The sequence below is a fragment of the Prunus persica genome, chromosome G2 (genome assembly GCF_000346465.2).
Source record: "Prunus persica cultivar Lovell chromosome G2, Prunus_persica_NCBIv2, whole genome shotgun sequence".
In the NCBI taxonomy this organism is placed as follows: domain Eukaryota; kingdom Viridiplantae; phylum Streptophyta; class Magnoliopsida; order Rosales; family Rosaceae; genus Prunus; species Prunus persica.
In genome coordinates, this window is record NC_034010.1 from 2,694,936 (window position 1) to 2,722,376 (window position 27,441).

Genomic DNA, 27,441 nt, shown 5'->3' on the forward strand with positions numbered 1-27,441 from the left:
TAGATTGACGATTGAAGAAAATTTATTGCCATGAGTTTTGCGAGCATATTTAGCACATGTGCACATGAATGAGATGAGGAAGAAACGAAGGAGAAAACAATAATTTTAGTTTTGAATCTTTATGGACCTTTAAAAAAAATTAGGGTTCACTCAAATTCAATATACATTGTGGTCTGACCAGCTAAAAACTAGCGACATTCCAAAAAAAAATCCTACGGAAAGACACCTTTGCACCTGCTCCCCTTTGGAGTCATGGCCTCCTTCCCTCCCCTCCCACCTCTCAGCCTTTCCCCTATGCTTTCCTTTCCTCCCATCTCTTCTCATCTCCTCTCCTCTCATTCTCTCACTCTTCCCCAAAATCCTTCTTTGTTTTTTCGTTTTGTTTTGTGGTCGGGAAGGAGATGTCTTGAAGCACTGTCATCACCTTGATAGTCGTCGTCTTTTGGCCCACGCACACATCCCATCATAAGAATTTGACTCCAGTTGTCAGCCTTCAACATGAGTTTGAGCTGCAAGGCGGGGTTGTTGTTGGGTTGCGTTGGATTCAAGTTTAGTTGGCACTACATTATGGGTTTAGCCGGCATGGCGCTACAACTTTCTTCAGGTTGCGTGACAGGATGTGGAGTGGTGATCCTGTTTCTTAGTTTGTTTCCATCTAATAACTTTCAGAAACATTTTAAGAGTTTGCTATGTTTTCTATTCTTTTTCTAAGGTTTTTAGATTTCGACTATGTCTCTTATGCTAAATGGGCTGCTAATATGAATTTCAGGTTCAATTAAGTGTGGTTTTAGTTGCTGAAAACGGGATTTCAGTCATTTTGTTGGTTGCATGTGATTCTTCCAGATCAATTTAGCTTGATGTTGCATTTGGTCACTAATGAAGATTTACTCATATTCGGCATCTTAGTTGCTTAAATTTTGTACTTTCTTTCGTCAATAATTAATATCTTTTTTCTCCACAAAAAAAAAATATATCTATATTATATTCCATAAATTTACTCTACACCATTGATGTCGTTGCTAGGTATGGGTTGTGTGACGGCAGATGGGTGGCTGAGGGGTTAGGCTGAGTCGGGAGGGAGAAAAAGACGGCTAGGTTCCCTAGGAGGAGACATATATTTTTGCTTTCTTTTTATTTTATTTTAAAATTATTTAAAATTAGTTTTAAAATGTAAAGAATTTTTTTATTAGTTTTTTTGTCAACGTGGAAGTTCATGTCATTAAAAATTGGGTCCAACCTTTGACACCAAAGTATTTAACAGATTCATTAACGGTTTAGATAACATAGGGGGTAAATTGTAGGTTTTTCAGAGTTTAAGTATGGAGTTGTAAATATCCCTAAAAATGGGTATGAACTTGAAAATGACCCCATAGTTTGGGGGGTATTTTTTTTTGTTTGTCCAACAAAATACTAAGAAATGGGCAATAAATATTCTTGTCATGGCACTTCTACCATTTTTTACTTTGTTATGAACTTTTTTCAAAATGGATGTCCTTGCTTGCTGTGACCATGACCTCCGCATTAGAGTACTGTGTAATTGGCACAGGCCACAAAAAGTCTTGCTCAATGAAATGCCAACCCCATTTTTATGGCCTTTTAACAGTTCAATCAAGAAAACAAATGTGGTTTTTAACTTACAAGAGGATTGCTTTTGGGGTTTTGCTCCAATTAAATCGGAAGATGGTTTTTTGGTAATTAGATCCAATTCTGAGGTTTTGGTTTCTATGTAAAGCGACTTTTTTGGGGCTAGAAGTATTTCCATCAATTATTCTGTGTACAATTTCGTAGCTTGAGTTCCTTTCATTCAAATAATTAACATACGAAGGTGAGAATAGAGCCAGTTCAAAACCAATAAGGACCTGCGTTAAATTTGAAAGCATGTACAAAACCTTTTTTCTTTCTTTCTTGGGTTCGTATTTGGTCATGTCCCAACTAAACTAACAGCAAAGCCTTAGTTTTTAGTTTCTTGAACACTTAAAATGTGGACCAATTTTTAGTAGTACTTTGGCACAAGTTCTATTCCACCAAATAAAGATATAGTGGGCGAGTGGGGGTCGCTCTCTCGTTTCTACGAGGAGAGAAAAGTCTTGACGGTTAGGGTTTCTTCCTTGTTTCCCACAGGAAAAGTCTTGGTCCTCTATGTTTTCCTGAAACCGTCTCTCCAAGTGCTCTCCGGATTGATATTGGGTAACTGGATCTCGTCTTTTCCTTCTCTGATTTGGTTTTCCTTGCTTGATTTGGTAGTGGTTCTCTGGGTTTTGTATCATGTCTGGCAAGCTTTGTTTTGAGACTTTGGTTCTTAGGTTTTGGTAGCGCCTTTCTCTACAGTCCAGGTTTTGCTCTCCGTCGTTTCCAACACCCTCTGCTTTTTGGTTTCAGTCCTACTTGTATGGGGGAGAAGGGAACCCTTCTTTTGGCTGGGGAGCCGACCCTTGACAAGATTGGGACTTCACTTGAACAACTCGTGCTTACATATCGGGAGAAGGTGGGGGTGGTGATAGGGGCTTCTGCAATATCCGATCGTTTTGTGGGTTTTATTTATGGCCTTGTTGCAAAAGTGCTAATGCCACAGGAGGTCAATTGTGATGCTTTTATCAAGAATTTCTCCAGCCTATGGAAAGGTAAGGAGGATGTCTCGATTAAGGAAATTGCACATAATCGGTTTTGGGTTCGGTTGTATGTGATTGTGATGGGCGCCGAGTTCTTGATATGGAACCATGGGCCTATCGGAGATCCCTTGTCCTGCTGGCGAAGAATCCAGATGATGCCTCTCTCCCCATGGCGCCGTTACATTATGGGACCTTTTGAGTTCAACTGCATGATATTCTGAGTTTTTGTATGACAATAGCTGTTGGGGCCACTTTGGGTAAGGTATTATGGGTGGATAATCGAGATGGGGATGATTGTGTGGGTCGTTTTATTTGTATCCGGGTCCATTTTGATGTTGACTTGCCTTCAATACGTCAAACACCAGTTACTTTTCTTGAAATTGGAGAGAGACTAATAGAGTTCAAGTACGAATATCTTTCGGAGTATTGTTTTGCTTGTGGTAGACTTGGTCACTCAACTCAGGTTTGTGTCAAGGCACATGAAGAGGTGCATGGCCGGTTTACTGTTCCTTCCTTAAATCAGTTCACAACGGCATTTATGGGATTGGAAGCCGATACCAACCTATTGTGAATGTACTAGTCATATCCTAATGCATTCTAATGAATGTTATGAAAAATTACTTTTAACAAATCTTGATAGCAATTTAACCTAGTCTAATAACCTTGAGTTTGGGTAATTACATTACAAGTCCTATTACAAAGTTCTCAAGAGGAGGTAAAAGAAACCTAGCTAGAATATAACTTAACAAATACAGAACGAAGCGAGTAACATGGAAATGGTTTTATTTACAATAGAGTAGCTATGTTAGAAATATGCCCTTAAAGCCAAATAATTATGTAATAATTAGAGTTAAGGACATCTTTGATAAAAGATATATTATGTTATTAATGGGCAAGAAAGGTTGTTTTATATATTAAATCATCCTATATTATCTTTCAATATGTAGAACAACCATAGTCCAAGGAATACACAAGTGGATATGAGAGCTATGTAATGAGATTGCATACATGGAGATTTCTCATCATCCCTATTCTAAATATGTTCCTGGTCATATGAATATTGATTGGGCGTCAATATTTCGCAAAGACCAGTACACACAGTATCGTCTCTATATGTAGGGAATGAAAGGGTCTCAAGTCATTAAGTGTGGAGACACATCAATATGTGTGTCGGTGCTTGTAGAAGAACAAGTACACTGAACGCGATCCAACACATGAGTTCCAACATAGAAGTCTTTACTCATATGTCAAGCTGGAACTCATAAATTACAATGGTGCAAACTAATCCTTAGACCTGAGGCATCATAGATGTTTTGTGTCTATGTTGTTAATCTTTGAGGGCATTATACAGTCATGCTAAATTAGGTACAGCCTAAATATGCTCATCAGGATTTTTAGTAGAGTCATGGAAGCAAATGAATGTACAACAAGGAATCTCTACTCTCAGTAAAGGAGAGAGAATACTCCAAAATATGATTGGTTAAATCTTTGCGTAGAATAGTGGATAAAACTTGAAAGAAGAAGTCTTCAAATCTTATCAGGATAATCATATAAAATAAATGATTCACATTAGGATATTGACAATTGGATTCCATGATCTAATAATGTGAATAAGGAGTATTGACATAAGAGAATGATTCACGTCATTCCAATTTGAATAGGTTATTTCACAACGTCTTATTTAGCTCGGATAACCGTGACTTGCTGCTAGGCGATAACCATGGTTTGTGGATGTCCTAAAATGTTCCAATTAACCTTTATTAATAGGAAGAATTAAATTAAATTTAATTCGAATATTATCTCTGAGGAGTTGAGTCAACCCACAACCTTGCTAAAGACAACCTACGAATTTGCATACCCAAAGAATGTGATTAGAGGTACAAATGAGGAGACACAAGTCAATAGTTGATAATCAAATGTCAAAGTCAACAGTCAAAAGTTAACATGTTGACCAGAGCAATTGGTCAAAGTCAAATAGTTAGACCGGGTCAATTATAATTTAATAGTTAAATTATAATAAAAAAATTAATTATGGAATTAATATTGACATATAGAAATATTGAATTGAGTTTTTAAATATGATTTTAAAGGAAATGGATAAAATAACCCAAAAGGCTATTGGGCCCAAGGAATAAGTGACGCAAGATGACATGACCTATGGACCAAATGGAGCCCCAGATACACACCCAATTGCCTTTTGTGTTGTCCTATATAACCTACGTATTAGAGAAAACTAGCTAGGATTTTTGGTTTCCTACTTTGGTTGATGAGTGATCATTTTTGTATCTCATCTTCCATAAATCAAAAATTGGTCCAATCAAGAAGTAGACTAGCATCCATACTTCTTGATTGCCTTCTCTTCATCTCTAGGAGCATTTGGTGTGGCGAGATAGAGGACTCCAATCTTGGAGCCTTAAGGTGAATGAGTCAAAATCAAGAGAAACAAAACGTCTTTCCAACAAATGTGTTCATTCTTGAGAAATCAAGAAAATGTCATCAATGGTAAAGATCTATTCCCTTTTTCCTTTTCTATTTGTGTTCAAAGAGACTAGGCTAAGATACTTCGTTTAAAATGAAAAAGGTTTAATTCAACTAGTATAGACGAAATAAATCTGCCATTTAAAATGTTTTTGTTGTATAAGTTTAGCTTAAATGTTTCACTTTTAAGGCTTTTAGGCTCCTCAAATAAAATTATTTGTCATACGAAACTGTTCTTCAATAGCCATATTTCGATGGATATTGTGAGTCTTCAAAGGAAACTTTGTTTTTTGGCCGAAAGAAAGCGGCTTAAACCCAAGGAAATTGGATGGATCTGACCAAAATAAAAAAAACCAAGTAGAGAAAAGGATCAAGAAAACTGAATGAGAAAGACGTAAGGAAAAAATAAGAGAATATTATAAAATAAATGTCTCAATTAAACCATCGTGATTTTCTTTATTCCGAAGAAAACCATGCATGTTGATTTGATCACAATCCTCAATTGGATTATTTCCATTTCAATAATTAAAGTAATCGTCTCTTGCTATATCTGTTTTTACCCTTCCTATAATTTGACCCCAAAAAAAAAATCTCTATTTTATCCCAACTTAAATTTTAAAAAAAAAATTCCTAAATATCTAAAACCATTTGAAGGGAAAACTATGGCCAGACCATAGAAGATAGGGGTGGGCATTCAAATCGAAAAATTGAGCCCAAATAAACCAGAAAAAACATGATTGATAAAAAACTGAACTGAGTTGACCAAAAATTAGATGGAACCGATTTGGTCTGATTTTAGTTCCAGTTCTTTTAATGAAAAAACTAAGCCAGGCTGAGCTAGACTAAATCACCTCTCTTTTCTAAACTTCAATGTACCTTTTTACCTCTTAAATAGACAGTCAAATAATACTTGACAGAAGTAAGGAAGAAGGACTAAAACTCCACTTGTGGAAGAGCCTATGGACTACATAATTTAATAATTGAACTCAAAGACGACATGCAAATCAAAGTATAATTTATGGACCATTTCTACAAATAATATTAAATTATTCATAATTAAGCCCCCATTTAACATTGCTTATTTGGGGCTAAATCACTTATTTTCACAATTTTAAGGCTCGTTTTGAAGTGATTCTGGATATGCCAGAATCACATGGAAGGTGCTTCATAAAGAATACTTAAAACCACTTAAAGTGATTATATAGGGAAGTGATTCTCCATAAAAGTAATTTTTGGTCTATCCAGAATCACTCCCACACGAGTCCTTAGTTTCTCATCCCGTTTAGTAAAAGAAGAGAGAATTTATTTTTGGACGAAATTATGTGACTCACTGTGATTTGGGAAAGCATATGAAAGGATGATTATTATTTCACCTTTCGCGGAAAGCAAAACATCTAATTTAGTCATTATACACATTCCACAACACTTTTACACAAACGTTTATCAAATACTTATAAACTGATTTTTGTATGAACATCACTTTTAATATAAAGTTTATCAAACGCCAAACTTCTTTCATTTACAGCTGTAAAATGATGACCATATATATAGTCACTGACCACGAGTTTGTGGTGCATTTAGGAAATTAATTGAAATGATGACCACCTCTTTTTCTCACTATATGAACACACAGAGAGAGAGAGAGAGAGAGAGAGAGAGAGAGAGAGAGAGAGAGCACAATATCATATCTCGAGATATTCTGCAAAATCAACTCTTTCCTCTTAATACACCAACATTCCCGCCATTCCCGGCTTCGTTTTGAAACTTTCCATAACAAAAAAAGAAAATGATTTTTTCATATATATAGATGTATAAAAACCTCTTGCCCTGAACTCAATTCATCATAATAAAAAAAAATCAAGGTAATACTACTAAACTACACAGCCCTGCTGAGTCACAGAGGAGCGAGTCAGAGAGTGATCTCCATCTCATATTCACAAGAAAACTACGATGAGAGAGAAAATGGAGGAGTATTTGAGGAAGAACTTCGACGTGGAACCCAAACGGCCCTCCGACGAGGCCTTGATGCGATGGAGATCCGCAGTCGCCGTTGTCAAGAACCCAACCCGAAGGTTTCGCATGGTCGCCGATCTCGCCAAGCGCGCCGAGGACGAAAGAAAGCGCAAGAACCTCCAGGTCCGTTTCAATATTTCCATTGTCATCATTATCATCGTCGTCCGTACGATTTCTTTGATCAGTTGTTACGTTAATTGCATGCTGCTCTGTTTTGGCTTCAAATCTTTGATTAAGAAAATGGAAGGAGTGTATGAAATGCATGCATTGATTTTCCTTCTTTGGTGTTTTTCCGAGATTTTCTCGGAAGCCAAACATGCCTACGAGATTATTGATAATTTGTTTGTGAGGTGTAGTGACCGATAGATCATGTTCTGTTTGTTATAATGACTGTAAGATCTTTAGTTTTGAAATTTCTTGGTGATGATCGTGTCAAAAAATTAATTTATGAACGTAGTGTTGATCATATAAGAAATCAGTAATTGGATGAGTTTTGCACGTTTTGTTTTGTTTTTGTTTTTTCGGTTTGGGTGGTTGAATTTTATTACAAGAAAAATTCAAATTGATTGTGAACGGAAACTGTCGTCTGGAGCCAATGGCCAATGTGCTTTGAGAGGCGGCCGGGTCAAATCCATGAATCCATGACAATATATTTGTCGCTGGCGGTGGTGGGGTTTTTTTTGAAGTCAATTAGGCGGCCATTGGGCTTACGCGCTGCCACAGGCTGCAACACGTATTGCTGAAATATGGGTTCATACGAGCCATACAAAAGGTGGGGCCCACATAATTAAGTGTGTATAATCTCTCTATTAGGAGATGTTAAGTCACGGGCTAGTAAATGTGGTCCAAATAGTAATACCGTTGCATAGAGATGTCACAAATAAACTGCGACTTATGTGCATGTTGCCACATAAATACAGTAATTGTAGCTACTAGACCACTAATAGACATTTCTGGTTCACTGTGGCTAGGCGAACCTCGGATTTTTCCTTCTCTTTTTGGTAGTGAATGATGGGAACATAGGTGACAAGTTTTGAATATGCCATTGAGTTTGTATTTTGAATGGAATTGAATTTGAATACAGGCTCAGGCTGCTGCACATTGTCAAATTAATAACATGTTTCTTTGCACTAATTGACTCTCCTTTTGCGAAACTCACCTTCAAATGGTCTGGAAAGGGAATTGTCTAACTTTTTCCTACCAAATATGATTTCTGTCTGTTTGTATACATATGCCATATAGCTAGGATTGGATTAAGTTTAAGTGCTATTGCTGGAGGTGGATGCATTTATTTCACCAGTTATATTTCATCTCTCTCAACTTTAAGTTTCTAAAAGTCTCCTACTTTAGGGTGTTGAATCTATTTATTACTGTGTATTAAATTTATTTATTGACCAATAGCTATGGTTTCTCAATCTCACGGGGGTTACTAATATAAGCTTGATGAAACAATTAAACCAAAACGGGAAATATTTTTGTTTTCACTCTCAAGTAGAATATACGAATGCCTCTAAAGAAGAAAATTACCTTTTGCTGTTGTTGCTTTGAGCTAAGCCTGGACATTGCTTGTGGGAAGTGATTAATATTAAAACAAAGTTCAAAACTTCCATACAAAGTGATGTTCTTTGTAAGTTTTTTTTTTGTTTTTTTTTTGTTTTTTGTTTTTTATATATTTAATTTGTATCGTTACTTTTGGTTTGGGCTGACCAAATTTGTACAGAATTTATGAAGTCAAGGCATTAGTTTTATGCATTAGCACTAGGATAATATATCTATTTTTCCTATAATTCCCAGTTTACAATTAGTTTGTCGAAAGCATTACGATTTCATAGTGTGAAAAAAAAAAGGAATGAAGATTTCCTGCTGATAATCTTTTCAATTTTATGTTCTTGGACGATGAGGAAACTTTTTTGCTATTTCAGTTGAAATATGAAATGAAGACATTTTTACTCTAAAAGGTCAAGTGTCCTGTAGTTTTAGCCCACTTTTACTTTGTTTTGCTTTGTATATAATTGCTTCACTGGGACTGATTTGGCTCATCCGACAAGTAGTATATAAAACACCCTAGTCAGTGAGCAGAGTTCTTTCCAGGGTTTCTGAATTCAGTTTTTTCAGAATGTAGGCAAACTTATTGGACAGATATACATGCAAGATTTTGGAGAATGTTCCAAAGTAACAAGCCCAGCTCTTAATTACTTGGTCGAATTTGTCGAAAATGACTCTGGATAGGTTAGTATTCAGCTTAGGAAAAGGAAATATTCAGGTAGTGCTCCTTTGAATTTTGCTCACATAACCAAAAATTAGGGGAAAGTTAATTAGAGAAATACCAAATTTTGATTTGAAAAGGAAAACAATTACATGCTTGAGCTAATGTTAGGATGGCCTGCATTGGTAATTTGTCTGCATCATGAGTGTTTTTCATCAGGTTTGAAGACATTAGGGATCTGTAAAGCATGAAAAGCATGTTTCATGTGGTTTTTATTTATTTTCTTAATCTAACATTTTGGTTATGCTTCCATTGATTCTGACCAGGAAAAGATACGTGTAGCTATGTACGTGCAGAAAGCAGCATTGCAATTCATTGATGGTACTACTCTTTTTCATTATACTAGCATCTCTTTCACTTAATCTTCTGATTCCTTTCTAAGTTCTGTACTATTTTATACAATACAGCTGGCAATCGTGGGAGATACAATCTATCCAAAGAAGTTAGAGATGCTGGTTTTGGCATTGAACCTGATGAAATTGCATCCTTTGCTAGATCTCACGATAACAAGGGTTTGGAAGGACATGGAGGAATAGCAGGATTAGCAGGGGATGTTTCTGTATCGCTGAAAGATGGTGTTGTTTCAAGCAAGATACCTGTTAGGCAGAATATATATGGTCTCAACCGATATGTCGAGAAACCTTCTAAAGGTTTTTGGATGTTTTTCTGGGAAGCCTTACAAGATTTAACTCTAATCATCCTCATGATTTCTGCCGCGGTCTCTATAGGTGTTGGAATTGCAACCGAAGGGTGGCCGAAAGGTATGTACGATGGCTTGGGAATAATACTCAGCATCCTTTTAGTAGTGATGGTCACTGCAGTTAGTGACTACAAGCAATCATTGCAGTTTAAAGAATTAGACAAGGAAAAGAAAAATATCATGGTTCAGGTGACTAGAGATGGACGCAGACAGAAGGTCTCTATCTACGATTTAGTAGTTGGAGATATTGTTCATCTTTCGATCGGAGATCAAGTTCCAGCTGATGGTATTTTCATATCAGGCCACAGTTTACAAGTCGACGAATCGAGCTTGTCAGGTGAGAGTGAGCCTGTGGACATAAGTGAAGATAAACCTTTTCTTCTTGCAGGAACCAAAGTGCAAGATGGTTCTGGTAAAATGCTGGTGACATCAGTTGGTATGAGGACTGAATGGGGACGACTAATGGTTACTCTGAGTGAAGGTGGAGACAATGAGACACCACTGCAGGTGAAACTTAATGGAGTTGCAACCATTATTGGAAAAATCGGTTTGGCTTTCGCCGTGCTGACATTTTTAGTTCTGACTTCAAGGTTTTTAGTAAACAAGGCAGTTCAGCATAGGATGACACACTGGGATTCCAGTGACGCATTAAAGCTTTTGAATTATTTTTCGATTGCTGTCATTATAATCGTCGTTGCAGTCCCAGAGGGGCTACCTCTGGCAGTGACTCTAAGTCTTGCCTTTGCAATGAAAAAATTAATGACTGATAAAGCACTTGTTAGGCATCTATCTGCATGTGAGACAATGGGTTCTGCTACTTCTATTTGCACAGATAAGACAGGAACCTTAACAACAAATCATATGGTGGTGAATAAGATATGGCTCTGTGATGAAACCAAGAATATAACAAGTAATCATGACAAAGACGTACTGAAGCCCGTTTCTGAAGAAGTATATAAACTCCTTTTGCAGTCTATCTTTCTGAATACAAGCTCAGAGGTAGTCAAAGGGGAAGATGGAAAAAATAGTATTATAGGTACTCCGACAGAGACTGCAATAATAGAATTCGGCATGCTTCTGGGAGGTGATTTTAAATCTTATGGTGAGGGATATAAGACACTTATGGTTGAACCATTCAATTCAGTCAGGAAAATGATGTCTGTACTAGTGGCTCTTCCTGGTGGTGGTCGGCGACTAGCATTCTGCAAAGGAGCATCAGAAATAGTTTTCAAAATGTGTGACAAGGTTGTTAATACCACTGGTGAAGCTGTGCCTCTGTCTGAAGAGCAGAGAAATAAAATCTCAGATGCCATAAATGGTTTTGCTTGTGAAGCTTTAAGAACTCTTTGCTTAGCTTTCAAGAATGTCGAAGACGACTCTGGTGAAAACAGTATTCCTGAAGATCAATATACATTAATAGCTGTTGTTGGAATTAAGGATCCTGTGCGGCCTGGGGTGAGGGAAGCTGTGAAGATTTGTTTAAATGCTGGGATTACTGTAAGGATGGTCACCGGCGATAATATTAATACAGCTAAAGCCATAGCTAAAGAGTGTGGCATTTTGACAGAAGGTGGTTTGGCTATAGAAGGGCCAGATTTCAGAAATAAGAGCCAACAGGAGATGGCAGAAATAATTCCAAAACTACAGGTTTTTGTTTTGCCATTGCTTTAATAACTTCCTCTTATACATGCTCATTTGTGTTCATGGAAAATAGTTCCAGTATCAAATTTCTGTGAAGGAAATAAGTGGAAAAAAAAAAAAAATGCTTCATGCAGGTAATGGCTCGATCCTTGCCTTTGGACAAGCACACCTTAGTAAAACAGTTGAGGGATGGGTTCAGAGAAGTTGTGGCAGTTACTGGTGACGGGACTAACGATGCTCCTGCTTTGCATGAGGCAGACATCGGACTTGCCATGGGTATAGCAGGAACAGAGGTTTGCAATAGACCCTCATCCTACACTAGTGCAAATAATTCAAGTGTCTGCTCTTTATTTAAGTTTCTATCTTTGTACCATTGGTAGGCTAAAATTCGACTGTCTGCAGGTTGCAAAAGAAAATGCTGATGTTATCATAATGGATGATAACTTCACAAGTATAGTGAATGTTGCTCGATGGGGTCGTGCGGTTTATATCAACATTCAAAAGTTTGTACAGTTCCAGCTAACAGTTAACATTGTCGCTCTGATGCTCAATTTCATTTCAGCATGTGTCTCAGGTGTGTTCATCCGTGGAACTAATTAAACCTTTTTATGCATTTCTAATACTTCCAATTGTAATAGAAATCTTTTGACATGCATTTTTACCTAATGTAGATCCTAATGTTCCCTTTAAATAACTTACAGGATCGGCGCCGCTAACGGCTGTCCAGATGCTCTGGGTAAACTTGATCATGGACACTCTTGGTGCCTTGGCACTGGCCACAGAGCCACCAAATGATGGCCTTATGAAAAGACCACCAGTTGGAAGAAATATCAACTTCATCACTGGGATCATGTGGAGGAATATTATAGGTCAAAGCATCTATCAAATTGCTGTCCTCTTGGTTCTCAAGTTTTGTGGGATAAGGCTTTTGAAGCTCACTGGTGCAAATGCAAATTCCATTCTCAATACCGTCATATTCAACTCTTTTGTGTTTTGCCAGGTACCATCCACTGATACATTGTTTTCTTTTTGTTTTATCTCCATTTAAATCATGATTGGTTGCGGTAAATAATATCATTCTTCTACTTGCTTTTGTTTTGATGAAACAAAGAAAAGTGAAACGATCCTCGAAGGATCCCAATATTCCAGAAATCTTAAGTGTATATATAAAAAATTTCAAATTCTACACAGCTGAAGCTGAATGTTTTTTCATTGATTACAATCAAATTTTGCATGTCAGGTATTCAACGAGATTAACAGCCGTGACATGGAGAAGATCAATGTTTTTCGTGGCATGTTCGATAGTTATACCTTCATGATGGTGATGATCGCTACAGTAGTGTTCCAGATCATCATAGTTGAATTTTTGGGTACTTTTGCACAAACTGTGCCACTGAGCTGGGAGTTTTGGTTAGCAAGCGTCTTGATTGGAGCTGCAAGTTTACCCATTGCGGTCGTCCTCAAGTTCATTCCCGTTTCAATCAAGAAACAAACTGTCAGGGATCAAGAGGATATATACGAACCTCTCCTCCGCGGCCCTCAGCTCGCATGAAAGATAGAGATGTCTATTTTTCGAAAGATCCTTGTGCAGAATCTTGGAGGGATTTTCTTCTTTCTTTTTCTGTTGCTTGTTTGCATAACTTTCAACACCACTTCCCGTTATTTTGGTTGTACATTCCAATGTTCATTGAGGACAGCTAGCAATTGATCTTCTTTTTGCCTTTTTGGTGCTATTCGTTCAAATTCGATTTATATAGTTGAGCTGGGAGCTGTATTTTTTGGGACAGGAATATCCAGGATTTATTTGCAGGCTGAGTTTTATGCATTTGTTCTCATTTTTTTGTATCTGTTGGGTGTTGAGCTTGTTCCTTTTTACGTCTATATTTTCAGACATCATATGTTGAGTGTTGAGCCTGTTCCACTGCCCTTTTCCTCTGTTTTACTTTGCAACCAAACCCAAAACACATAAAGGTACCTTCTTGGAGGGATTGGAGAAGAGAGAGACGCAGATACGGAGGTATTGGAGGTCCGGGTTGGGGCCGACCCGGAGTGGAACTCAGTAAGCGGGAGAGAGAGGTCCGAGTCAGAGTCACTCACCCAGCATCTACATGAACGCAAGACGAGACATGTAGAATCTGTAGCTCTCCATGCTCCCTTCCCTTCCCTTCCCTTCCCTTCTACCACATGGCTCGTTATACATCCCGGTCGTCTGCCTCAATTGCAGCCCAAAACGACGGTGTTGTTGTTGACGGTAGCCAGCCATTTAGCTTCTATTTTTCTCCCTCCGTCTCTCTTCGAAAGAGTGTGTTGTATGTGTGTGACAATAGGGTAATGCTAGGCTCACCACATTTTTATACCACATTGGGTACCATCTCTCTAATAGAGTGATATACAATGTGGTATAAAAATGAGGTAAGCCTAGCATTTTCCGTGACGAATAATTGTTGAATACAGGTGGTTAGTAACTGGGTTTGTATTTGTAGCTTAAATGATTAAGAGTATGAGTTATTTACACTAACATTCCTAAGGTTTTCGAGTTTTTCACAAAATTCCTTGAGGTTTCAAAAATTACACGAACCCACTTAGGTTTCAGATTGTTTTCACAAAACCCTTTTTCGTTAATTGTTCGTCCAAATTTCGATGATTTCATTGGAAAATCTTATGCAAATGACAAAATTAACTTCGATGAATGTATATGCAATCTAATCTCAAAGGCTAACTTTGTCATTTGGAGCATTGTTTTTATATAAAATCATAAATTCTTAGAAGAAAAATAAACAAAAATGGGTTTTTTGAAAAAAAAAAAAAATTTAAACCTCAAAAGTTTTGTGAAAAACTTGAAAACCTCAAGGGTTGTTAGTGTAAATAACTCTAAGAGTATTCAACCCTTCATATGAGGTCTTTTAGGTTCGATTCTCCTCTCCCTCGTTATCGTTGTATAAAAAAAAATAGAGTACCATTGTGGGTAGTAGTTGGATGTAATTTACAGATTAGTTTGCCTTAATATGATTACGTATTTAATTGTTATATTTGGTTTTTGACTATAAGCTGGGTATTATTGGTTTTCACGTTTGAAAAAAAGAAAAGAAAAAAAAGTGCAGGAGTACTATTGCAATTTTAATTGCCTTAAAATATCTTCAAATTTATTGTCATGACGTTGGACTTTGAATTAAATCATTTTGTTTCCAAAACGTGCAGTAAGATATATTCCCTAACCGGACAATTCTTATTTGCCAACGTCTATTTGGAGACAGAGAGCACATTTGAACAATTGTTATTTTATTTTATTTTTGTTTCCTATAGAGCAAAGGAATCCTAATTCTATTCTAGTTGGTATAAGCATACGGTAGCTTGGTGGTCAAGTCAAGTAGAACCTAATTTCCTAATATGGGATGAATTCGATTGGAAACTCCACCACCAGTTCTTGGTATAAATAGAAAGGTCCCTGCCTTTGCATGCTATTCATACCATAAGGTACTCAAGCCGCGATCGTGTCGGTAACAGCAGGTGTTAGTGATACTGTGACTGCAGTCAGGGATAAGCTCAAAGGTAAAATTAGGAAAACAGAAGTTAGAAGGTATTGGCCTGTGATTGTAGTCAGGGATAAGCTCATAGGTAACATTGGGAAAACAAAAGTTAAAAGGTATTGGCCTGGAAAAGCTCCCGAGTGGGCATATGATGCCGACGAAGATGGGGATATTAGGATGTTCACAGCTGCTTCATTGGAGAAAGCTTTCCCCACTGAGGAATATGATGTTGTTAGAAAAGATTATCCTAGACTCCGCTGTTTGGCTGAGAGCAGGATTGATAATCGGGACGATATTAGAGCTGATCATAGGCGTATCCGGCAAGCTGAGATTGTTTCAACAATTGAAGAGGAATCCAAGAGGCAGGAAGGGTTAGAAGCTGAGGAAGAGGACGCAGATGCTTTGGAGGAAAGAAGAAGAAGGATAAAGGAGAAGTTGCTTCAAAGGGAGCAAGAAGAAGCTCCACTCCTGTCAGAAGACGAGGAAGAGGAGTCTGAGTATGATACTGACTCAGAAAAGAAGCTTACTGGTATGGTGGTGCTGAAGCCTGTCTTTGTTCCCAATTCAGAGAGATATCCTATTGCTGAACGGTTGCAACTTGAGGCTGAAGAACGAGCCCTTGAAGAATCAAGGAAGAAGAATTTGGAGGAAAGGAAGAGAGAGACAAAGCAGATTGTGGTTGAGGAGAAGGGTTTGGAACAGGAAGCAAATATTGCTGATATTGATACTGATGATGAAGTAAACGAGGCAGAGGAGTATGAAGCTTGGAAGGCAAGAGAGAGAGCCAGGATCAAGAGCGATAGGGACGATTGGGAGGCAATGTTAAAGGAGAAGGAAGAGATTGAAAAGTGGTATCAGAGCTTTGGCTCAAAAATTATATTCTTGTGTAATTTAAGATGGAGGAGTCATCGTCATCATCATCAGCAACAATGTTAAAATTGACTGCATCCAATTACTCCATTTGGAATCCAAGAATGGAGGACATCCTTTACTGCAAGGATTTGTATGAGCCCCTTCAATTGCTGGGACAAAAACCAGCAGGGAAGTCAGACGATGCATGGAGCATTCTGAATAGAAAAGTTGTCGGACAAATCCGACAATGGGTGGATCAAAGTGTGTTCCACCATGTGGCACAGGAGACGGATGCATACAAATTATGGACAAAATTGTCGTCCATGTACGAGCGGAAGACCGCTCAAAATAAAGCATCGGTTATCCGACGGTTGGTAAACCTTAAATATAGAGATGGTCGAAGTGTTACCGAGCATCTCAGTGACTTCCAAGGTTTGATCAACCTGTTGACGAATATGAAGATGGTGATTGATGATGAGTTACAAGCACTAATGTTACTCAGCTCTTTGCCTGATAGCTGGGATACACTAGTAGTATCCTTAAGCAATTCAGCTCCTCAAGGCGTTCTTACATTGGACATAGTTAAAGATAGCATGTTCAATGAAGAAGCAAGGAGGAAAGAACAAGGTGTGGTAGCCGAGTCAGAAGCCCTTGTCTCAGAGTATCGTGGAAGAACTAACAATAGAAAATTTCACAGGCGAGACAAGTCAAAGGGCAGGTCAAGAGATGGCTCGAGAGGAAGGTCCAAGACAAGAAAGGACCTAGAATGTTACCATTGTGGCGGGATAGGCCACATGAAGAGAGAGTGCAGGTTGTTTAAACGAGAGCAAGATAGAGGTAACGAAAAGAGTGATGCCAGGCACACGACCGCAACTACCTCTGGTGGAAATGAGGTAATTATTCTATGTGGTGATGGTTTCATTAACTTTTCCTCTCAAGATACATGCTGGATAGTGGACTCTGGTGCATCATTTCATGTCACCTCAAGGAGGGACTTCTTTACATCTTACACCAATGGAAATTTTGGTAATGTGAGGATGGGAAATGACAAATTGTCCAAGATCGTGGGAAGAGGAGATATTTCCCTTGAAACCAACACAAGTTGTCACTTGGTCCTCAAGGATGTGAGACATGTTCCAGACATGCGTCTCAATCTAATCTCCACTGGATTACTTGACGATGAAGGATACACCAATGTCTTTGCTGAAGGGAAATGGAAACTCAGCAAGAACTCTCTTGTCTTAGCACGAGGGAAGAAGGAGAACACCCTATACATGACACATGTAAAAGTCAGTAATGGGTACGTAAATGCTCTCGCAGAAGACTCAATCGAGCTATGGCATAAACGGCTCGGTCACATGAGCGAGAAAGGGCTGCAAATTCTAGCCAAAAGAGAGGCACTGATTGGGATGAAGAAAGGCATGCCTCTAAAATCATGCACGCATTGCTTGGCTGGAAAGCAGCATAGAGCTTCGTTTCAACATGGTCATGCACAAAGAAAACCCAATGTATTGGATGTTGTGTACTCTGATGTTTGTGGTCCTATGACCACTAGTACTCTTGGTGGTGCAAGATACTTTGTTACCTTCATTGACGATCATTCCAGGAAGGTATGGGCTTACGCACTTAGAACAAAAGATCAAGTGTATGAAGTGTTCAAGCAGTTTCATGCTAGCGTTGAACGAGAGACTGGTAGAAGCTTCAAATGTATTCGCACCGATAACGGAGGAGAATATATGGGGGCATTTAGAAACTACTGTAGAAGTAATGGAATCAGGCATGAAAGATCTGTTCCGAAGACTCCTCAGCATAATGGCATAGCTGAGAGAATGAACAGAACAATTGTTGAAAGAATAAGAACAATGTTATCTCATGCAAAGCTGCCCAAAAGTTTTTGGGGTGAAGCCCTGATGACTGCGGTTGATCTAATCAACCTTTCTCCTTCAGCACCTTTAAATGGTGATGTCCCGAACAAGTTCTGGTCGGGAAAAGACGTTTCTTACAATCATCTGAAAGTTTTTGGTTGTAGAGCTTTTGTTCATATTCCTAAAAACGAGAGATCCAAGCTCGACGCAAAGTCGAAAGAATGTATCTTCGTGGGATATGGGAATGAAGAATTCGGTTATAGGTTATGGGATCCTATAGCTAGAAAGATTATTAGAAGTAGAGATGTTGTCTTCTTTGAAGATCAGAACATTGAAGACATTCGAAGAGGTGATAAACCTAATAATCCTAGAGAATATCCAGCTAACTTGGATCCAGTTCCTTCCTCATTGGAGCACAATGACGAGCGAGATGAATCCAATGATACTGATGATCTAGCTAGTGATCCTATTATAAATGAACCAGTTGATGGTGATATGAGTGATGGTCATACAACTGATGGTATAATAGATGATGCAACAGATGAAGGGCTAGAAGCACAAGCCGATGAAGAGCCAGATGCCGAATTCCAACCAAGAAGATCGACCAGGGTACGGAGACCTCCGAGTAGGTATTCTCCAGATGATTACGTTCTCCTAACAGACGGGGGAGAACCAGAATGTTATAAAGAAGCATTGACTCATGATCAACAAGATGAGTGGTTGAAAGCCATGCATGAAGAGATGCAATCTCTGCATGAGAACCACACATATGATCTAGTGAACCTACCAAAAGGTAGAAGAGCACTTAAGAACAAATGGGTGTATCGACTGAAGACGGAAGAAAACAACTCTAAGCCCAGGTTTAAGGCAAGGCTAGTTGTGAAAGGTTTCAGTCAGAAGAAAGGAATTGACTTTGAAGAGATTTTCTCACCCGTAGTGAAGATGTCATCCATACGGGTTGTACTCGGTTTGGCTGCAAGTCTGAATCTCGAGATCGAACAACTAGATGTGAAGACAGCTTTTCTTCACGGAGATCTTGAAGAAGAAATCTACATGGAGCAGCCAGAAGGATTCAAAGTCAAAGGAAAAGAAGATTTGGTATGTCGGCTGAAGAAGAGCTTATATGGACTCAAGCAGGCGCCTCGACAATGGTACAAGAAGTTTGATTCCTTCATGATTGAACACAGATATCGAAGGACTACTTCAGACCATTGTGTATTTGTGAAAAGATTTGATGATGGTGAATTCATCATACTTCTTCTCTATGTCGATGACATGTTGATCGTAGGACAAAACGGTGACAAGATTAGCAAGCTGAAGAAAGAGTTGAGCAAGTCTTTTGCTATGAAAGACTTAGGACCCGCAAAACGAATCCTCGGTATGAGTATATCCCGTGATAGAAAAAATCGGAAGTTGAGGTTATCACAAGAAAGTTATATCGAGAAGGTACTAAAGCGGTTTAACATGGATAAAGCAAAACCAGTTTCTACTCCATTTCCTAGTCACTTCAAGCTTAGTTCGAAGCAGAGTCCTACATGTGAGAAAGAAAAAGAAAACATGGCTATGGTGCCATATTCCTCAGCTGTTGGTAGTCTGATGTATGCAATGATTTGCACGAGGCCAGACATAACACACGCAGTTGGCGTTGTAAGCAGATTCCTGTCTAAACCAGGCAGAGAGCATTGGAATGCTGTGAAGTGGATTCTCAGATATCTCAGGGGTACTTCCAAAATGAGTTTGTGCTTTGGAGGTGGAAAACCTGAATTGATTGGCTACACAGATGCAGACATGGCAGGAGATCTTGATTCCAGAAAATCTACTTCAGGATACCTGATTACATTTTCAGGGGGAGCAGTTTCGTGGCAATCAAAGTTACAGAAATGTGTTGCTCTATCAACTACAGAGGCAGAGTTTATTGCAGCTACTGAAGCATGCAAAGAAATGCTCTGGATGAAGCGATTCCTACAAGAATTAGGGCAAGAGCAGCACAAATACATTTTGCATTGCGATAGTCAGAGTGCGATCCACTTGAACAAGAATCCGAGTTTTCACTCGAGGTCGAAGCACATTGATGTACGATATCACTGGATACGTGATGTGTTGGAGTCAAAGCAATTACAGCTTGAGAAAATCCATACTGATGACAATAGTTCAGATATGATGACCAAGTCCTTACCTAAGGACAAGTACGAATTTTGCAGAAGAGCAGCTGGACTGTTGGAGCCCTCCACCTAAGTCGGGAGGGGGAGATTGATGGGTTTCCCTCGTTAGTGGAGGAGAGAAAAAGAAGGAAAATAAATATTAAAATAAAATAAAAGAAAGGACGGAAAAATTTGAAGAAAACGAACGGAAGAGAAAATGAGAAAAACTCTCTCGCATTCAAGGCCACCAATTTGTCAGGAACATTGGCTATAAAAGCAGCTGCCTTCCTTCAGTTCAAATCATCCTTCAGAATACCAAAACATAGAGAGTTTTGAGAGATAAGAAAACCTCACTTGTGTGAGAGAGAAAATCCTCTTGAGAAAAAAAACCAAGAGAGAGTTTAGCCACCGGTGTTTGGTGAGATTATTTTTGTATTCCCATTATTTTTCTTAGTGGAAGATAGAGTGTTAATTTTGTCCATTTTATTTACACAAGGCTGGGAGAAGTCAGATCCTGAGAGAGCCTTTGATTTTTCGCAATCTTTCCCAACAACAAACACGACAGAGGAAGAGAGGAGGGAGCGGGAGAGGAAGCATCCGAAAGCTGCGCCATGACGAAAGCAGAAGTGGAGATTCATGCAGAAATATTACCACAAGGGTGCTTTCTTCCGGTCAGAAGCTGATGACTATGCTGCAACTGTCGGAACAGATGGAATTTACACGCGTGATTTCTCTGCCCCAACTGGAGAAGATAATAAGATGAACAAAACAATATTACTCAAGGTCATGCAGGTCAAACATTTTGGTCATAGCGGAAGGACGAAATGGACGCATCTTGTCAATGAGGATACCACTAATTGGAAAAATCCGTAAGTTCAATTTGATTCATGAATCAACAACTATGAACCCTCAATCTGTAAATGGAATCTACCACTCTGAATCCTCAGTAGGTTGAGTAAAACTTTTAGGATAATATGCAGAAAAACTACATTGATAACTATCGTTGTGGTCATAGGAACAATTTTAAGTTTGAAGTAATAGAACATGGGAAAAGTTAATCTTTTCTATTTTATTATCAATTTGTTCTGGTCATATTCATATTGTTACTTTCATTTCTATATTTGCAGGCTGAGTTTTAAGCATTTGTTCGCATTTTTGTATCCGTTGAACGTTGCACCTGTTCGTTAAACGTCTAAATTTTCAGACAACGGGGAGTCAAGTGTGTGAAGTCATGAAACTCTTTTCAGCAGCAGTTGTAGAGAAACACATTGATGCTACGGTTATAGACAGGATCCATGAGTGCAGGATTCTACAGGAAGAGAACTTCCAATGTTCCGTAAGTGACTCACTGGCTCGGCACATTTTCAGAAAATTAGTTAGGGATATAATCTCTAAATTACTGTGAATAAATAAATTAAATATTAATACAAATCTGCTCCAAAAACAATTTTTTTAAAACTCTTAGTTATGCAAGTGAGTTCTGTTGGTTGTATAAACTATTATCCAACAGTACGTGAATGCAAGGGAACTAATTTATACTTCTTTTTTCATTACTCTGTTTTTCTGATACCAACCAAACCCTATTCGATGCCAAAGTAAGAACACTATTTGCAGAGTTATTTGTGCAAAGTAATGGTAGAGATGTTCTTACTCTTGTCTCAAGATGGGGAAAGGCACGTCATGCTACGGTATGAAAGTGTTGAGGAGTTTAATTACCCCTTGTATTTGTAATGGCATTTCTAGTTAACATCAAAGTGCAATTCACTAATAGTAGAGGCTAAATATCACGATGCTACTTTTGACCCCCAAAAAAAAGGGTACTACAATGATGGCAAAGAATTGCATAGAATTCACACACCACCCATTCCTTTAGCCAGAATTTCCATTCGACGACGGCGATAATATTGTTGGAGCTCATGAGGCATTCCACTTATATCCATCAACATTATTCTCTCCTCTTTGTCTTCACGGTCGAGTCGAAGCCTCTCTTTATCCATCTCAAGCCTCTCCCTAAGCATCTCCATTTTCTCTAACCGATATTGCCTTTTATCTTCATTAACTTGGTCTTTCCATTTCTCCATGATGTGTAAGAGATCAACAACTTGCTTATTTGCATTGTCATTCTTATCGTGATCTTTTGTCTTCAGCTTCTCAGCCTTCATTATTAACGGTCTCTCCATGTTCCCAAAATCAGAATTTACGACCTCCCTCCTTAATGGTGATGTCTCCATGTTCTCAACATCACTATCTGAGACGTCCTTCCTTACTGGCGGTCTCTCAATGTTCCCAAAATCAGTATTTGGGATGTCCTTCTTTATCACTGGTCTCTCTGTGTTCCCAAAATCAATACTCAGGACCCCCTTCCTTGTCGATGTTCTCTCCCTGCTTCCAAAATCACTATTTGGGACATCCTTCCTTACTGGCGGTCTATCAATGTTCCCAAAATCAGTAATTGTAATGTTCCTTATCAGTGGTCTCTCTGTGTTCTCAAAATCAATAATCGGGACGTCCTTCCTTATCGATGGTCTCTCCCTGCTTCCAAAATCACTACTTGGGACGTCCTTCCCTATCGGTGCTCTCACCGTGTTCCCAAAATCAGTATTTAGGATGTCCTTCCTTATTGGTGGTCTCTCTATGTTCCCAACATCAGTATTTGTGACCTCCTTCCTTTTTTGTGGTCTCTCCATGTTCCCAGATTCAGTATTACAGACTTGGTCCTCCACAAGTTCTACCAAACTCTGTGAAGTAGAAGGAGATGAGAATTCAGGAGAGAGACTTGTACCTTTTACTCTATTTGATGGTTTTTTCTTGTGCATATCATCCACCCACTTTGGGGCATCCTTCAACAGCTTCCAGCAATGGTCAAAATGAAATTTTCTCTTTTCCAATTTTTCGTATAATTGTTTCGAATAAAAAAACTGCAAAAAAGTTCATTATCAAATATACACAAACACTGATTACCAACAAAATAAAATAAAAAAGATTGCGAAAAAAGAAGTTTACCTTATCCTGCTCATTCATGCCATATTTGTGCTCATTTTCCACTTGAGTAACATATTCACAAAATTTTTTGGTTGCAAGTTGAATAGTTGACCAACGTTGTAGGAGTGATTTCTCCTCTCGATCACTTGCAAATGTTTTGTAGTTGTGGAAATATTGTGTCACTCGCCCCCAATAAGTAGCCTTTGGTTGACCTTTTATGTGTACGACATTCATGCTGGTTGCAAGCCATCCTTGTACAAGGAGAACATCTTCCTGTCTAGAGAAGCTCAGGCCCCGTAGTTTTCTTTTGGCAGTATCTAATTGAACCGGAAATTGGGAGGAACTAGCAAGGAATTGTCATTATTAATCATGATTTTGGGGTGAAGAAATTGAGGATCCATGTAAAGATCAATAAAAACACTATAACAAGAAGAAAAGAGTATATTAAATTACTGGAGTCGAAATGTGTAGAAAATATGTGAGTCATATACAATTATGGGTAAATGAAACTTAAAAAGGATCATCCCATTTAAAAGAATGATGATCTAAGGTATTTCTTATAATTTAAAAGAATGACGATCTCATTTTGCTATCTCATTCTCACACAGAAAATTTGATGTGTGAAAGTGAAGTAGCAAAAGTTGAAGAGTTTGTTGCTTCATCAGTTGGAGTATGAAAAGCCTATGGCTGCCATCCAATTACATGTATTTAAAGTTCAACCAAAACTATTTTTTGATCAGACAAGCCAAATGCACGAGCTATCTATAACTCAAAACATGGATCAAGGCAAATATGCCTCATAAGTGCAACAAAACCCATAAGCAGCAGAAGAATTTACTTTTGGATATCTGAAAACTTGATAATTGTCATTGATGCTATTATGCAATAGTTCATCCGGTGAGTACAACCTAGTTAACTGTTGTGACACGACTTGGGAAACTAGAACAAAAATACAATACAAGGGTCCTCTAACATTCTTTACATTTTACACAAACAAAATCCTCACTAGTTGATATGTTTCTGAAAAACATCATCCAGACTCTCAGTCCAATATGGAAAAAGAAACACATTGTCTATGACTTCAACTACATCATCACCCATTTAGGTATCGTCTACTTTGGTGAAGGGTCAGCTTGCTTTTTGACAAATAGCTTTCCTACATCTTCTGTAACAATGTTGCTCCTGGACCCAAAAGCAAAAAAAAAAAAAATGATGATAAGATTGAAAAACTCTAACGTATAACAAAGTTGGCATATTAAATGTTGCTCATGAATACAATACCCCAAGTTCCGGGATTGCCATCATCCCAAAAAAGACAAAGAAAAAGACCAATAGTTTTAGAATTCATTCCCAATGTGAATAGATTTCCTAGGATTCACCAAACACAGGAAAATTTTATTGTATTCCTAAAAAGTTATTTCCCATAAAATTACCAAGCCTTGGTTTTAGCAGGTTTGCACAATGTGAAACTCAAACAGGTCAATAATTATCAAACTCACCAACACAATAATATCAGATTCATGCACAGTGACCTGGAAACTCACAAACCTAATCCTATACAGTTGAAGTCAGACTTAACAAATATTTTCAGAGCAGCAATTACCCAAGAACAATGTTTTTCGGTACAAAATTAAATATGACCCAGTAGTATGCAACCCAAATACATCTTCAAAGTCTAAAGGATGTACCACTATAAGCAGTGAGGAATTCTATGAATATAGAGCAATGCAACAGAATTCCTATCAGGGACCACTTTAAAAGAGTCCACTTCATTGGTCATCATGACCGTTATGCAAGCAACTACCACACTCCACGTGCACAAACTTTTCCCAATTAAAGAAAGTCCATTCCATTAAAAGTCATATGCATTTATATCTGCCACATGCTCCATATGTGCAAATGGTTCTCTCTCATATGTGAATTCTACTAGTAATTGCAGAGAACGGGGGAGGGTTTTGAGGGATCAAAAAATTTTATTTAAATTTTATAGTGCTACTTTATCCCCTATTCAACTCAAAATTTAACATGTCCATGGTTTTTTTGTTTTTTTTTTTTGCTTTGTACTTTAATGTGAAGGTCAAAGTCAGAAAATCTGCTCATTGTAATGGTATAATTTATTCACTAAAACTCTTCACACAAATCTACAAATTTAATCATATCATCATAGCATGATCTATATGTAAGGCGAGTTTAGTTAAAACTCCAAAAACATGGCAGTTGGCATTTAAATGTCAAATTACTACTAAACAAATTCTCTAGTCATGATTACTCAGAAAATGCAACTCAAGATGTACTATTCAAGAAAGTGAAGCTCACATTGCAAGTCATATGCACATGTACGCAAAGTGCATGTCTGTAAGGCTAAACAGTTTAACATAAGCAGAATCGAAAGGAGAATTTTTAAAAACGCGTACAACTCTGATGTCAAATAAGCTATGGGAAATATCAAACCTATTGAAACTAACCTTCCGCTAAGCTGAGGTGGAACCAGCATACCACCAATTGTATCGGGAACATTCTTGGAATGAGGCAAGTTACCTTTGGGAACTTTACTGCGGGGAACAGAGGAAACAAATTCATTTGACTCTCTCTTGCGTGATGCACTTTCAGCTATTGCAGCTGCAACACGAGAAGAGTGGTCGCCACCACTAAACATATTGGATGAGAAAACCGGAGAATTCAAGAGCATTGAAGCATCAGGAAGTTTCTCAATTGAAGGAGCTGATGAATGGGCAGTACTTTCAGGCTGCTGATATGATGAAACAACGGATCTATAACACACAAAAATACCAAATTAAAAGGCATCCCAAGGAAGTGAGAAGCATAATATTCCCAGTAAGGAGAATATAAATATAAAACATTGTGACTAATTTTCCAGCTGCGAAAATTAAGGACAGTTAAGAAACCCCTTCTTTTAGCACCCAACATTTCAAATCCTGAAAAACAAAATCTCAATTTATCTTTTAAAAAATTTCATCTTTGAAATTGAAGTCCAAAGATTACCAATCATTCTGACACTCCGTCAATCTTGAGAGCAAAAAACCACCCTAAATTTGCAGATTCGGAACTCCAACACCATTCTGTTTAACATTATGCAACCCCCAAAAAAAACAAAAAAGCCAACCAGCTACCACAAATAAAAGAACATGAAAAATTATTTTAGTGCTATGCGTCCTCAAAAAGTTTTAGTTTCCCTAAAAATGGGAAGTAACCCTAAGTAAGCTAATGGCAATATGCTTCTTCCAATAAACCCTCCAATTTTCCTTTCTGATTTACAACTCACATATGCATAAAATAACAGCATTCCAACACAAACTACAAAGGTTTCTACAACTTGAACAGAACAATTTTTATGTGTTTATATTTTTTATTTTCCCTTATTTTCCCTATGGTCCCAGACAAAAATAATGAAAAAATCTGTATTCAGAATATCATAAAATTAAAAAAGAAAAAAGTAAATCCAACAGAACTAAAAGTTCTCAAATTTAAAAATGAAATTTAGAGAAAATGAGAAGCATGAATTACTGGGTGTGAGGACGAGTCGGAGGCTGTGGATCATCCTGGGGTACTTGGGCTGGCTCGTTTTCCTTATTTTCCCTAATCTCCTCCGATACGTCGTCGTCTGAAGATGCATAGTCCACCAACGACATCTTTCGTTTTTCCTCTTTCACTCTCCTAAACTCTTCTGACTCTTCACTTTATGCCCCGGGCCTCTGCACTGTTTTTTCTTTTGCCATAAAACGCTGCTATTTCTTTCGGCCAGTAATAAAACGCTGCCCCTTTGGTAAACAATTTTTTTCCTTTGTTTTTGTTTTTGTTTTTGTTTTTTTTTTTTCTTTTTGGGGATAATAGTTTTGTTCCATATTTACCGCTCGAATCCTAGGTTCAATTCTCCCTTCCTGTATAAAAAGTTTAAATGAAAAAGAATTGTGTTCGATATTCAAGTATTATTCACCGCTCCATTTTGGTTTGGTTTCTACCAAATTGACCCCATTTTTATTTATTTATTTGGCCATTCGTTGATGAGGGTATTATTATTATATTGGGTTGCCTTAATATTATCTCTTACATGTATCAACCCATGGCTCACTTGGGAGGAAGAATGAGAGTTTGACCTACTTTCCACTTGCCAACCCATGTTCAATTGATTTTGATAACTGTTTTCACTATTCCGAAATAGTGTGTTTTACAAGCAATGGCCACAGAATCTTTCCATATAAAAAGAAATTTTTTTTTTTTAAAAAAAACAGTGCTCAAAAAATAAAAAAAACCCATATATGCTAAAGAACCGTGCAAAAACATGACAAATCAGAGTAGAAAAACTAGGAGACATTTGGCGTTCTGGGCCACAAGAAGATTGCTAAAAT

The 27,441-nt window shown here is 37.9% G+C and overlaps 2 protein-coding genes and 1 pseudogene across 2 annotated transcripts; 2 read left to right on the forward strand and 1 right to left on the reverse strand.

The window, feature by feature from the left end:
- On the forward strand, positions 6,733-13,793 carry LOC18787327 (calcium-transporting ATPase 4, plasma membrane-type). Its single transcript, XM_007219249.2, has 7 exons — positions 6,733-7,223; positions 9,633-9,687; positions 9,774-11,713; positions 11,842-12,000; positions 12,110-12,281; positions 12,409-12,707; positions 12,948-13,793. The coding sequence occupies exons 1-7, from the start codon at positions 7,038-7,040 to the stop codon at positions 13,257-13,259; spliced, it is 3,123 nt and encodes a 1,040-aa protein (XP_007219311.2). The 5' UTR covers positions 6,733-7,037; the 3' UTR covers positions 13,260-13,793.
- LOC18785860 lies at positions 13,892-20,965 on the forward strand (annotated as a pseudogene).
- On the reverse strand, positions 21,780-26,876 carry LOC18785712. Its single transcript, XM_020557967.1, has 4 exons — positions 26,600-26,876; positions 25,540-25,845; positions 23,096-23,417; positions 21,780-23,010 (listed from the first exon to the last, which is right to left on the reverse strand). Exons 1-4 carry the CDS (start codon positions 26,722-26,724, stop codon positions 21,943-21,945), a joined length of 1,821 nt encoding a protein of 606 aa, XP_020413556.1. The 5' UTR covers positions 26,725-26,876; the 3' UTR covers positions 21,780-21,942.

Coding starts and splice junctions, on each gene's coding strand:
- LOC18787327 (XM_007219249.2), top strand. CDS start 7,038: ATGAGAGAGAAAATGGAGGAGTATTTGAGGAAGAACTTCGACGTGGAA. Junction 11,714..11,841: donor AAATAATTCCAAAACTACAG/GTTTTTGTTTTG, acceptor TGCTTCATGCAG/GTAATGGCTCGATCCTTGCC. Junction 12,001..12,109: donor TGGGTATAGCAGGAACAGAG/GTTTGCAATAGA, acceptor GACTGTCTGCAG/GTTGCAAAAGAAAATGCTGA.
- LOC18785712 (XM_020557967.1), bottom strand. CDS start 26,724: ATGTCGTTGGTGGACTATGCATCTTCAGACGACGACGTATCGGAGGAG. Junction 25,846..26,599: donor CCGACTCGTCCTCACACCCA/GTAATTCATGCT, acceptor TGTGTGTTATAG/ATCCGTTGTTTCATCATATC. Junction 23,418..25,539: donor CCACCTCAGCTTAGCGGAAG/GTTAGTTTCAAT, acceptor ATTCCTTGCTAG/TTCCTCCCAATTTCCGGTTC.